The sequence below is a fragment of the Rutilus rutilus genome (assembly GCF_951802725.1).
Source record: "Rutilus rutilus genome assembly, chromosome: 25".
Lineage (NCBI taxonomy): Eukaryota > Metazoa > Chordata > Actinopteri > Cypriniformes > Leuciscidae > Rutilus > Rutilus rutilus.
In genome coordinates this window covers 12,536,378-12,549,614 of record NC_140229.1, presented here as the reverse complement: position 1 = coordinate 12,549,614, position 13,237 = coordinate 12,536,378, and the positions used below count along the sequence as shown (strand labels likewise).

Here is a 13,237-nt window from a genome sequence, read left to right as displayed (position 1 = left end):
GCCATGTTTGATAAGTGTCAATTAGGGGGTTTGGCTGCTCTGGACTCCAGTGACCCATTCAGATGGGGTTGGATGCATCACCATAGTCTCGGATCTGAGAATGTTTTCACTGGCTTATCTTACTTAAAGGTGAAGTGTGTTGTTTTTTCCCCCGATGTGACAATGCTAATTTAATGTGCTTAGACAACTACGAAACTAAAACCTTTGTATGGTTCACAAATTCCACTAAAAAAAATCCACGGTTTCCACAAAAATATAAATAAAATACAACACAACTGATTTCATATAAAGAATAAGAAATGTTTTTTGAGACGCAAATCAGCATATTAAAATAATTATTTATGGAGGACCATGTAACACTGAAATTTTAATTAAGTTAAATTACAGTTATGAAATGTAATAAAATATCACAATAATACAGTTTTTATGTATTTTCAATCAAAGAAATGCCTTGGTGAGCATAAGAGACTTTTTTCCAAAAACCTTCCCAAACTTTTGAACAGTAGTGTAAGTCTTTTTCACTCTTCAAAAAAAGACTCAAACGCAAAAAAACTCTTATAAAAGATTCAATATTAGTGTTATGTATGTTACTTGCAAATTATTTTATTTTATTCTTTTTTTTTTGGAATATACTAATTAAAAAAATATATATATATATTAATAGAGAAAAAGGCTTTGTAGAAGCAGATGGTGTACTGTAGTTGTGTCATCACGCAGCAGAAGCCAACTGAAACATACGGAGCCCCTAAAGGGACATGGTGCTGGAAAAAAATATGAGATGGGAGGAATATTATAATTCAATGCTTTTGCGTTCCCCCAAGAAACTTTGTGTTCACTCGCAAAACATTTGCATTCAGACCTTATTTCAGTCATTTATCCAAAAAATTTATCTCATTGACTTTGGGATGATGGAACTCAAAGTGCATAAATGCTCTGGGTTTTAGGACTCATTCCTGCAGCACAATTCTCAATTCCAATTCTTGCCACTAGGGGCACAAGAAATGACACATTTCACCTTTAAATTGTGGCTATACAAAAATACAAGTTATCATATTCTCCATGACATAGGAATCGGTATATGAGGTGTGCATAGCATGAGCTACAGGTGTGTGCTCGTACAGTCTGTGATAAGGTGAGAGAGACAGATGTGGCAGTGTGGTCAGGTGTGTACTGATATGTCCTCTCTTTTTTCACCCGTCAGAACTTGCCCTGTGCTCCCCACGCCAGGCCCCGCCTCCAACTGCAGGTTTGTGCCATGTGATCAGCACCTGGGTCAAAAGCAGTACCACACAGACAGACTGCACAGAGCTAGACCACAACGAAAATGCAGATTTTACAGTTCCTTTGTTTTGCCTTCCCATGAGGCTTTGGGAACTCCAGGACAGTTGGAGCGCTTATATCTGATGGTCTGGGTTCAGAGCTCAGGTTCTGTCTCACTCTCTGCAGTCTAGCTGAAGAACGTGGTCTCGTTCTTGCCCCAGTGGCGGCTCTGACCATGGGCCTCTCATTCAGGGGAAGGGACAGAGAGAGACCTTGCTCTCCTGATAATCCTGTGTGCATCTTGTGTTACCCCTGCCTGCTGCCTCACTTGATAAACTCCTCGGCTCCTGTTGTGTTTGTTCTTGGCTCTAACCCGCCCGTCCAACACAGACGGCTGCTATACAGTACATGCACATCTAGTACTGTATGTACATCTAGTACATCTATGCACATATTAATACTGAGAGATCAAGACATTTTAGAACTTTTACATTTTAATAATATTATGGAAACCATGATAGATTTGTAGTATTCCCTGATGAATAGAAAGTTGAAAAGAACAACATTGTCTTTAAAATAGTAAAGACTTTTATAATGTTACAAACGTAAACTAAAAAAAATAGTCACATTTCTTGGACGGTCGTTTAGTGATTATAACCAAGCAAAGCAGGGGCTGATTCATATGAATTACACGATTCAATATGAAACACTGAGTGTTATCATTTTACAAAGTTACTAGAAGATGTAGTTGCATTATTATTTTATTTTATTGTTGACATATTGCGTATTGAAGTTATATGTTATCATATATTTATGCAAATCACATGGACACACATGACACTTAAAGCCACAAAATTGGGTCTTTTACAGGAAGTTATATGGGCTTTACCAGAAGCTAAATTAACAGCTCAGGGTCAGGGTTCGGGTTCGGGTCAGCAGCCATGCTTGTTTACTGCTCTGCTCACTGTCTCTACTCCTCTCCTCCTCTTCCTCCTTTGACCTTTTCCTCTCCCAAACAACCTGTTTTCCCCTGCTGAAGCCAACACATCCTTTCCACAACACACAGATCATGCTCACAGAATGGCGGCTTGTAAGCCCACTTACAAACACAAACTACTATGGCAATTTTCTACACTAATATGTTTCAGCATATTAGTACAGATTCGTAGTCTATTCTATCAATTGTCACACAACTGTGGCACCAAAATTATTTGGACACTCACGCCACACTTAAAAATAAAAGAATGTACAAAATTAAGTATTTGGTATTTTGTATTTAATGCGATAACATTTATTTTTAAGTGTGACTTAATTGTCTAGATACTTTTTGGGGCTAAGGTATGTATTAATGCATGTATTATTAAATGAGAAGTAATGATTGCTACACATGATTGAGTGTCCTGTTACATAAAAAAAATAAACACACGACAAATAACTGACACATGATGTTCTATTTTCACATTAAAACATGTTTCTAATATAAAATTGCATTTATATTATTTCACTTTAAGACATCAGACGTCAACTATAATCATACTGAAGTCTGATAATACATTATTTGTGTTAAGATTCCTGTCATTCTGATGACTGTAGGGAATCTGGCTAATGACATTCTAGCATCTGACACCCATCCAGCATATATCACTGAATGAGATCCTATGTAGGGCAGTTAAATATGTGGAGGAGAAACATAGTTAAGGTGACATTCTCTGTCTGCCAAGAGCTTAGAGGGGCGGAAGTGCTCTGGTGCAATCAGTTTGGCAAGTACATAGGATTCCACATTCATAAATTTGGACTTGAGGACAACTTTAGCTGATGGAGGAGGTGAGGATGCTTTTTTATTCAAATGGCAGCAAGAGACAGAGTCATCAGAGGTTTCTAGAGCGGCGTTCTAGTCACAGCGACTATTGACATTTTATTCCTGAACTCCCTTGCATTATTTCCTGAATTTTGGCTGAGTGGGATAATGTTGATCTTTTGCCGACCAAGCCTTTGTGAATCAACAAGAATTGATTCTCTTGCCATTCATATTTTATTCTAATTGAAATTTCCTCCGTTTGCAATAAAGCCATGCACTAAGCAAAACTGTTTAGTATAGACGTTTTGTGGGCTTTAACAATAAGTTTCGGGGGTGCTTTCACAAGTTCTAGATAGTCAGCATTATGATTATTTAGTCATAGAGCCGTGGTTCCAACTAGGCTGATCTTTTGTCCGTAGCTCGATCTAATTCCCCTGATGCTCTTGGGATCGATTCTGGGGAGGTAGAGCTCATTAAGGTGCAGTGGCAAATGCAAGCTTGCACTTTCTGCAGGGGTGTTGTGGGACTGCTGAGATGGGCTTTCCAAGGGTCCTTTTCATCAGCAACTCCCCGAGCCATTGCAATACGACATCCTCGCTGTGTAGCAAACAAAAAAAAAACATACAGTTCCAAGAATACTGAAAATGGATTGATAATCAAGCAAAATCATAGTCAAGCTGTGATTGAGGTTCTTAGTCTGTCAAATCAAAACTTGAAGTAGACTCTTATTCCAGAAACCACATATGCTTTGGGAAGCAAAACATTTTATAGCTAGGTTTTAATAAACATTTTGTATTTTTTTATATTTTATTTTTATATTTAATAAATCAAACACTTTTTTTATTTTTGCTACAATACAATTTAGGAACATTTTATTTTTATGACCTCAGATACAAGGGTTATAGTATACATCCTCCATATAATTAGACAAAACGACTAGAGAGATGGTAGGCAGATCATTTAAGCGTGGTCAGACAGCATTAGCTAGCTTGTGTACCATCTCTGGGAAACATAATTACATGTGATTTTATCAAAGTGCTCTCGGGTACAGCAAACACTCCCTGCACCTTGGTAATTTCAGGTCAGAGTGCACTAATAGGTTACTGAAACTCACACACAGATCCACACACTGACTGACAGACCATCTTCTTCCATCAGAGAATGAATAGATTATTGTATTTTTTTTTTCTACCTTTTCGCACCATCACTACAGTGCTAGCTGACTGAATAACATAGTCATGCTCTCAGAACACACTGCAGTTTTTAGCTGGCATTTTGAAACAGAGAACAATAGGCCTTGAAACGGTTTTTCAGAACTGACATTTTCATTTGTTGTTGTTGGTGTGTGTGTGTGTGTGTGTGTGTGTGTGTGTGTGTGTGTGTGTGTGTGTGTGTGTCTACTCTACATACCACAGAGATTTTTTTCATAAACCTGACTGTTTTGATGCATCAACAAGCTATTAATGAAATCTGCTGTCTGCATAAATGTAACGTCCCTCTGATAAAGCTGGTTTCCGTCAAAAATCCTAATATCTAATGTTTATGTGTGAAAGAGAATGCAATCTTCAGCTAACAGGCTATTAATCATTTAGCTGGATAGCCAAAGCTCTATGAATGAATATTTTACCGTAATATTGTGTGTCCTGTCTGATTTATGACTAACCTCTGCTCTCCTCCATCTCATTCTTTCTAATGAAGCCCAAGCATGTAAGGAACTTCCACAGAGAATGAATCTTCCACATAACTATCGTTTTATTGTACTGACAGATTGTACAGTCAAATTTATTTATTTTTTGGTGCTACTAATTTAAAGGGCAACATTCAGAGAGAAGAATTTTGTGCCCCAACATGATTTATAATATTTATAAGCAGATTCTGGTTGATTTGCCATCCATGGACTGGAAAAAAAAATATATATAATAATAATAATTAGTTTAACCTTCTGAGAAGCATTTAAGGTCAAACAAGGTTATCTCTCCTCCTGTGAGGAATATTCTTAATTGTGTTGTCAGTCATTTTATGGCAATGTCCATTATCTTCAGTTCGTAACTCGTCTCGGACATGAATTATACATCAAATTGTGCAGCAGTGTGTTTCTAAGTAATCAGGCTTACAATTTTCACCTGGTGAGCAAAACATTTTATCCCAAAGACTTTGAAGGGGGAACCCGAGCCATAAATAGAGACCAAAATATCATATAGAGAACCACGTATGTTTTTTCAAACACCCTAGCAGGCACATAGTAACACATTAATACCACTCAGAACACCCTAGCAACCACATAGCAATTTTTTGGCAACCACCCAGAACACCCTTTCATTGTTTTGCACATCAATAACATTTCCCTCAGAAAATACAAACAACTAATTTTTAAATGTTCTTTTTGTTGTTGTTTTTCGACTTTTTTGGTTTTGGACTGATTTTCAGAACTCCCTTTGGATTGTTTGCGAGTATATATTTCTGTGATGGGCCGTGAGGTGGACATTTGCCAGCGTTTAGCCACTGCTTGGCCCTGATCCCAGATATCCTGTGGCTTAGTTTCTTTGGCTGAGCTGCTGTATTGGCAGATTCTCAGGAGGACATGCACAGTTTTTGCATTCAAACGTACATGACTGCTGTTTACACACAAACTCACTCGTGTCTGTATGGACCCCACCTTCATACAACTCCATCACTCTTAAGGGACAGTCACATTTACCAGTGCTCGGCGATACGCCCACCTGGAGGGCTTTCCTCCATTGACTGCCAGTTTTTTTGTTTTGTTTTTTAACCAGGTTTGTACTAAGTACTAATGTGGTAAGGCAGTCATATTAAAAGACCAAATTCAGTATACATCTTATTGATGATGCATACTATGTTCAGGCAAGCAGATGAACCCAGAATATTATCGCAATGCACAATTTCTCGGTAATCGTTTTTCCATAGAAAACCATTATAAAGAAAGCGCTTAACCATTTAGTCATTGCATTCATAATCTTATATTTTGCCCTCCAGGTCTGAAAACTATTAATTGGAATCAAGAGTTCACTAAAGTTCACCACGCAGATTCCGCTCATGTTGGTCATGTGAAATTGCCGCGCTGACCAACAGAAAGCTGCTTGGTTTGAAAATGACTTTGTGTGAGTAGTGATCTCTATGGTATTGACAATGGACTGTCATCATTACAAGCATCACTCACCACTGTCTTCTCAGCACTGCAGTTTGTAGATACAGTAGAATTATTTGTGTGCTGACATCACTCATGATGTTAGCTTAATTTACAGTCTCTACTTTCCTGAAATGTTACACTGTCAGTTTTGCAGCTCACACATTGTGATTGTACCTGCTGGCGCAGTGATGCTCTTTTCTCCTGCTGCGGGTGGAGCTGTATTTGACATGTTGGAGTCACTGCACAGCAGCTAATGGGACTACACAAGCTGTCCTCTATTAACTGAAAGCACCTCACTCCAGACTGACACAAACATGTATGTATGAGTGATGCACAAGGGTGGCTGTCAGAATTGATGTCTGCTGTGCAGTGTCTTATCTCTGTCTCTGGACATGTGGTTATCCGTCATCGCAAACAGCCTGTAATCTTCCTCGGATTTCTCAGCTTGAAAGGTCTGAGGCAGACAGAGGAAGAAATCTTTTCATATTGACAATATTTTAATTTTAAAATTATTAGACATTTTTAGATCTATCAAATAGCTCTATAAAATAGTTTGTCTATTTGTCTCATTTGTGACTTTTTATTTCTAATTAGGAAAAGAAACATTCTTCATCTAAGCTATGGAAGAGTTATTTTCCTGTGAAATTCTCCCTTCACATCTGTGTACTGCAAATGTGTTTGTATCCTGCTGTATTACCTTTCCATCTGACCCCGGTCAGCAGTCAATAATCATTTGATTTCTCAATTCACATGTGCTTTTCACAAGCCTGCTGCTTATGTGCACAAATTCCTTTCATATGCTTGTGGAATCCGCACGTTTTGAAGGACCGTTAAAGCTGAAATATTTGCTGGATTTGTGGCTTGTTCACCTTTAAGTGAGCTAATACGCTGCAGATTGAAAACACAAAGCCGACATCAAGAGAGAAAATCCAGCATGGCTTTTGATCTGGACTTCTTCAGGGGGAGGAGGGGCTCTAAGACACTCAACCCCGCCCACTCTCGAGTTCTAGCCAATAGGAATGGATCTGGAGGAGAGAGTGTGTGTGAGAGAGAGAGGGGAGAGGAGGTGGTAGAGTGGCAGTCTTTGCTTGTGTGTAGGGAGCGGTCAATCTCTCACAGTGCTGCAGTCTACGAGCATCCTCAAGAGTGAGACTCTCTTTTTATTCTCTCATTCATTCATTCATTCATTCTTTCATTTTTCCTTTATCCATCCTCTCTTCCAGCCACTCACCTTTTCAGTTTCTCCACTGTGTTGCTGATTTCATTCAGTTTAAGTGAGAGTTTACTTGCAAGCACATGTGTGTGTGTGTGTGTGTGTGTGTGTGTGTGTGTGTGTGTGTGTGTGTGTGCGTTTGTTAAGCGTGTTTGTGTGGGGTTTGATTTGGTTTAGATGAGGTTATATGCATGTTATACATTTGAAAAGTGCACAAAATTTTTTTAAACCGTGCATGCAAGTGCATATTTTGCCATTGTCCTGCCTAAAGCGACAACTTCCCTGACGAATAGTTCTCAAGGTATGAACTTTTTTCAATCTTTTTATATAAAAAAAAAAATCTAATATTTCTAACTGTGTTCCAAAAACATCTCCTGAAGGTTTGTGTGCTCAGCAGTCTCTTTTCATTTGAGTGGATTTGTTCGGGATGAGTGCGTCCCTCACTGCAGGATTGTTTTGGGTTCTCTACTTTATCCTTCGTCTGAGCTTTGCACCACTCCGAGACTCTTTAATCTGTTTCTCTCTCCTTCCTTCTGCATTTTTCTCTGGAGAAGAAGCATCTCTTTGTGTCATTTTTTTATTGTTTAGAGGATTCTCTATCTTCTTAAATAACATTGAGGCCATCAGAGAAAGAGGTAGAGCTTAGTTTCCAAAGGTGGGAGTTTGAATGTGAATAAATCCTGTATATTTCATTGGGAGGGAATGTGGAAATATGTGAGTGCATGTATTTTTTTAAACTGCTTTTACAGCACATCACCGATTGTATCATCACCATAATTGTCCTTGATCTTCCTCTGCTAGCCCGCAGACTAATGACAACATTTACTTGTCATTTGACCTTTGAGTTCCTGCAAGGACAGACAGGCTCTCAAAACAGCCTTATTCCTCGGCTGAACCTTTTAAGACCCTTATGCTCATTTAAAACATCAGAAGCTGCTCAAATCACCTTGTTGATTGGTCGTTTAGTTTAGTTATTTACATAAGACATTTTTAGACCAATTAAATGGCTTAAAAACTTAAGATAAAACGAAAGGGACTGGATGAAAAAGGAAGCAGAAATAGAAACCAAATGAGCTGTAACATGTTGCTCAGGTGTAGTAGTTGTGGTGGGTACTCTGTCTTGCTGGTCTGGTTGCTCTAATGGTGTCCAGGCTGGGCTTTGGGGCATTGCTGAGTTCTCAGGTTCAGCACATGGTGTGTGTGTGTGTGCGCGTGTGTGTGCATTGGTCTCAGCAGCAGCAGCTAGAGCAGATGTAGTTCTCTGCTGAAACAGGGCTGAGGTGTGCAGCAAACTGCCATGCCTTGCACTAGATTAGCTGCTGAACGAGCTTCAGTCTGTGTTAGGAGGGCAAATCTGTGTTTTAAAGCTCATATGTCTGCGCCTTCCTAAAAAAACAATTTTTCTGAAATATTATTTTGGTAACACTTTACACTAAGGTTTCATTTGTTAACATTAGTTGATCTATTAATTAAAATGAACTAACCTTGCGCTGTTACTGTATTTGTTAATCTTTGTAAATGTTATTTAATAAAAATACAGCTGTTCATTGTTTGTTCATGTTACTTCACAGTGCATTAACTAATGTTAACAAATAGAAGTAAATGTTGAAATTAACTTTAACAAAGATTAACAAATGCTGTAGAAGTGCAGTTCATTATTAGTCTGTTACCTTATTGTAAAGTACCATTATTTTCTATGCGCTACCGTTCAAAAGCTTGTGGTCGGCTCAATTTTTAAAAATGTTTTTGAAGTCTCTTATGCTTACCAAATATGCATTTATTTTATCAAAATACAGTAAAAATACTAATATTGTGAAATATGATTATAATTTAAGATGACTTAAGATAGGTAAAGATAACTATTGTAATATATTTTGAAGTGTCATTTATTTCTAAGATGGCACAGGTGAATTTTCAGGGGCATATCCTCATGTCTCATCATTTGTCAAATTATTTGATGCTGATTTGGGGCTCAAGTAACATTTCTTATTATTATTAATGTTGAAACCTTAATATGCTTTGTGCACACAATTTTCGGGATTCTTTAATTAATAGAAATTTCAAAAGAACAGCTTTCATTTAAAAATACAACTATTTTATAATACAATGTTTTAGGAGGATTTTTGCTTAATCTATCATCATATATGTTTAAAGTTGAATGGGATCTTATTATAGCTTTTTTATTTTTGCTTTTGTGCTTATGTAAGGCTTGAACGCCCAAAAGAATAGGGGGTCTTAAAAAAGTACATAAATATGGAATAATATACAGTCAGCTGGTTATTATCTTGCAGAATGATGAATGTTTCAGTTCTGCAGAAATCTGTGGAGATTCAGTATCAGCCTGCATATAACAAAGAGACTGAAGTGGGATGTTATCGGATATCATACATTTTCACCACAGAAGATACATATGACATTACCAGCTCGCGCTCTCTCTCTCTCTCTCACTCTCTCTCTCTCTCTCTCTCTCTCTCTCTTACTATTTATTCTACCTTTCCTATATTGACTGTGTGACCTTGTGCTAGAAGTCAGCACAGAACAGCTACAGTAGCTGCTCGTATCGATCGGAGCTGTCATCTCAGACACTAAGACAGCATTTCCCTCCAGATAACTTTTTATGAATTCTTTGGTTTGAGACTGTTTGTTTGCATGTGCTACGTTATGTTCTAGATTTTAGAATTGCCATTGCTTAGTTTGATGTTTGGTTTAAAAAAAAAGATTTTTGCATCATGTTTATGCTTGCTTGGTTATGTTTGTGTTTACAGAATACGGGCGTTTCGAGGCCAAAATTCATGACTTACGAGAGCAGATGATGAACCACAGCATGAGTTCTGGATCCGGATCCCTCAGAACCAATCAGAAACGCTCACTCTATGTCAGGTAGACCTCATCTATTTAAACATAAATTCACACATTTACTCCGAACTGCAAGAATTCATTTTCTTAGTATGTTTTTTTTTCTCTCTTGTTTTTACATGATCTAAAAAGGCAAAAGTGCATATTTTCCTTAACCCATGGGCATTTTTTCTGTTTTAAAGCAAAGAAACTCTAGCAAACATTTATACCTAAAACCATAACATTGAACATTTTAATTAAAATTATTTCAAGGTATTATCTTTGAAAACAAGTCTTATCTCACACCATTTATCTTCTCAAGGAGATTACTAAGATTACAAGATGAGAAACAGATCAAGAACATGTTTTTGTTGCAAATGGCTGTTTCTGTCATTACAGATGGGATACTGATATCCCAACAGCCCCCTGATCACGTAAAAGTGGCATTAACGGTCTCTCCATGGCACTCTTGTTATGTTGGACTGATGTAGGATTGATGTGAACATCAGTGTGGTCTCTCTGGGCGATGAGACATGTTTCTAGCCTGAAGCAAGATATTTGTTAGACACACACACTTCAGGGGTTTGCGTGTGAACCAGCGGGGTATCTCAGTGAGTTGAGTCAGAATTCATCAGCGTCCACATTTCTTCTTACATACACACACACTCAAAGTAGCACACGTCTCATGTGTGTGCTCTGATCCTAGATCCACCAGGATTGGGGATCATGTGTTCACTACACAGGAAGTCATACTGTTTTACATGACATTTAGAAGAGCCATTGATATTTAAAATCAGTAGAAAAGTGAACAACAGTGATCCATTATAGAAACCTCTCTTTGCTTATGTGTTCTCTCTTCTTAATTCAACAAAAGTGTGTGTGTGTGTGTGTGTGTGTGTGTGTGTGTGTGTGTGTGTGTGTGTGTGTGTGTGTGTGTGTGTGTGTGTGTGTGTGTGTGTGTGTGTGTGTGTGTGTGTGTGTGTGTGTGTGTGGTTGATGAGCTTTGTGACATCAACTGAAAAGGAAAGCTATTAATATTTAGTTAGTTTGTTAGTCAGTTTGATATTTTTGATTACAGTATAAAAGTAAATTGGGTACATTTTAATATCATGTTGATGTAAATAATTTAACTTGATTTTTGTTTGTCTGTATTTCTGCATTATGCATTTCTCATTTGCAGACTTTATTCTCATAAATTAATCTTATTGTAGTAGTAGTTATTGTTTAATAATGTTTGTCCAATATTAATATTTTATAATAAAAAATGGTGATATGTGATAAATATTTATATTGAATAATATGTGAATAATATTTATTTCCTGGGGCTTCGAAACATTTTACCTCCTCCATAATACTGACTTCAGCTCAAGAAATTATTATGAAGATAAACCGTATAATCAAAAGACCTGCGTGACATATTCCAGCCTCCAGGTTCACTCCAAACGTCCCATGCGTCAGCACTCTTTGGCTAGTCTGCCAAACAGCTGCTATGGTTCTCCCAGATATGTTTCACAATACAATCAGCAGAGCAGAGATTAGTTCTTGATTAGCTAGCGACAAGCAGCTGTAGATCCCCGATTTGGCTTTGTTATTGTGTGTTAGCTGGAAAATTTCAGCGCACCTGTGGAGATCCAGTGTGAATAATAGCTCTCCTGTCAGCAATTATACACACACACCTCCTCTCCTCATGAGGTACAGTACAGCATGCACCACTCCCACAGCATTAAAAGATGCTCAATATCTCCTTCCCAGCTGCAGTCTAATGCCGCAGGCCCTCTCTGTGGGTGCTGGATAATTGTATTGTGCCGTAGCCAGTCATTTGGGCCGTAGAGCTGGCCGTGTTTGCAGAACACGGATGTCGGGAAGAGCAGAGACACAGGAAATGAGACCTTATAAGGAGTCATTTATTTGCTTCAGCACAGATCAGCTCACTAAAGTCACCTGTTTTTTTTAAGTATGTGGTTTTACTAATGCTGTACTTAGGGCTCATATTACGGGTGTCATATGGAAAACTGGATTTTGTTAACTATTTTATCTCATCAAGTTATTGGCATTACAACCATGAGCATATTGCAGGACAAAATATGTGAACCATTGGATTTAACATAGATTTCTGCAAAAATCACTCACAATTACAGGCTTAAATAGCAACCAAACAATGGTGTTTTCATGTGTTGTTTTTTGACACACACTTTACTGTGAGTATTCATAGTATATGGTGGAAAATGTATGTGATTCAGTGGTGTTTGGTGTTTTAAGCCCCCAACGGCGCCTTCCAGGCAGCGAGGGGATGGATAGTTTTAAGGTTGAGGGTAGGGTTAGCTGCCTCTAAGGAGCCATTGGGGGCTTAAAACACCATCGAGCTGATTCAGCTACCCTGGAGTCCAAACCTGGAGTTCTATCCTGAGGACAGTGGATTTATCCATATAGCCATATTCAGCCATATTTATTTATTTATTTATTTATTTTGTGCTGTCTTGTCCATGCTGTCTAAATTTCCCCTTGGGAATAAATAAAGTTTTATCTATATCTATATCTAAACAATGAGACAAGATTTGAGGTGGTATATTATTTATTTATATATATATATATATATATATATATATATATAAACATACTTTCTCCAGAAGCCAAGCACCAGCATTATTTTAGTATTATTTATATATTAATATTTTGAAGTAGCTTTTTTTTATATTTTTGTAATTTTGTTATGCTGTTACCATTGATTTCATTTACTTGCCAAGGCAACATTTATAATTTTCATTTAAGTTTGAATATTTTCATTTAGTATCATCTTTTTCTTTTTTTTTTACCAAAAAATATTTTTATAGTTAAAGTTTTAGTGAACAATAACAACACTATTGCTGTTAAGCACCCATATTTACATTTAGCAATTTGCCTCATCCAGTAGTAATTTACATATAGAAAACAGCCTGCAAATCTGAGGGTCAGATATAGTATTGAAATTTGATTTGGTGTACAA

General features: G+C 37.5%; 1 protein-coding gene across 3 annotated transcripts in view; it reads left to right on the top strand.

Moving 5' to 3' along the window:
* The window catches only part of dlg2 (discs, large homolog 2), a 203,592-nt gene that overhangs the window by 168,708 nt on the left and 21,647 nt on the right, over positions 1–13,237 (top strand). The window contains exons 16-17 of one of the 3 annotated variants that reach the window (XM_084400195.1): positions 1,202–1,246; positions 10,185–10,299. In XM_084400195.1, the coding sequence (XP_084256321.1) occupies positions 1,202–1,246; positions 10,185–10,299 (160 nt within the window). Of the gene's footprint in view, positions 1–1,201; positions 1,247–7,301; positions 7,353–10,184; positions 10,300–13,237 lie in introns of those variants that run through there. The other 2 variants (XM_084400196.1, XM_084400197.1) reach the window with 2 other exon arrangements.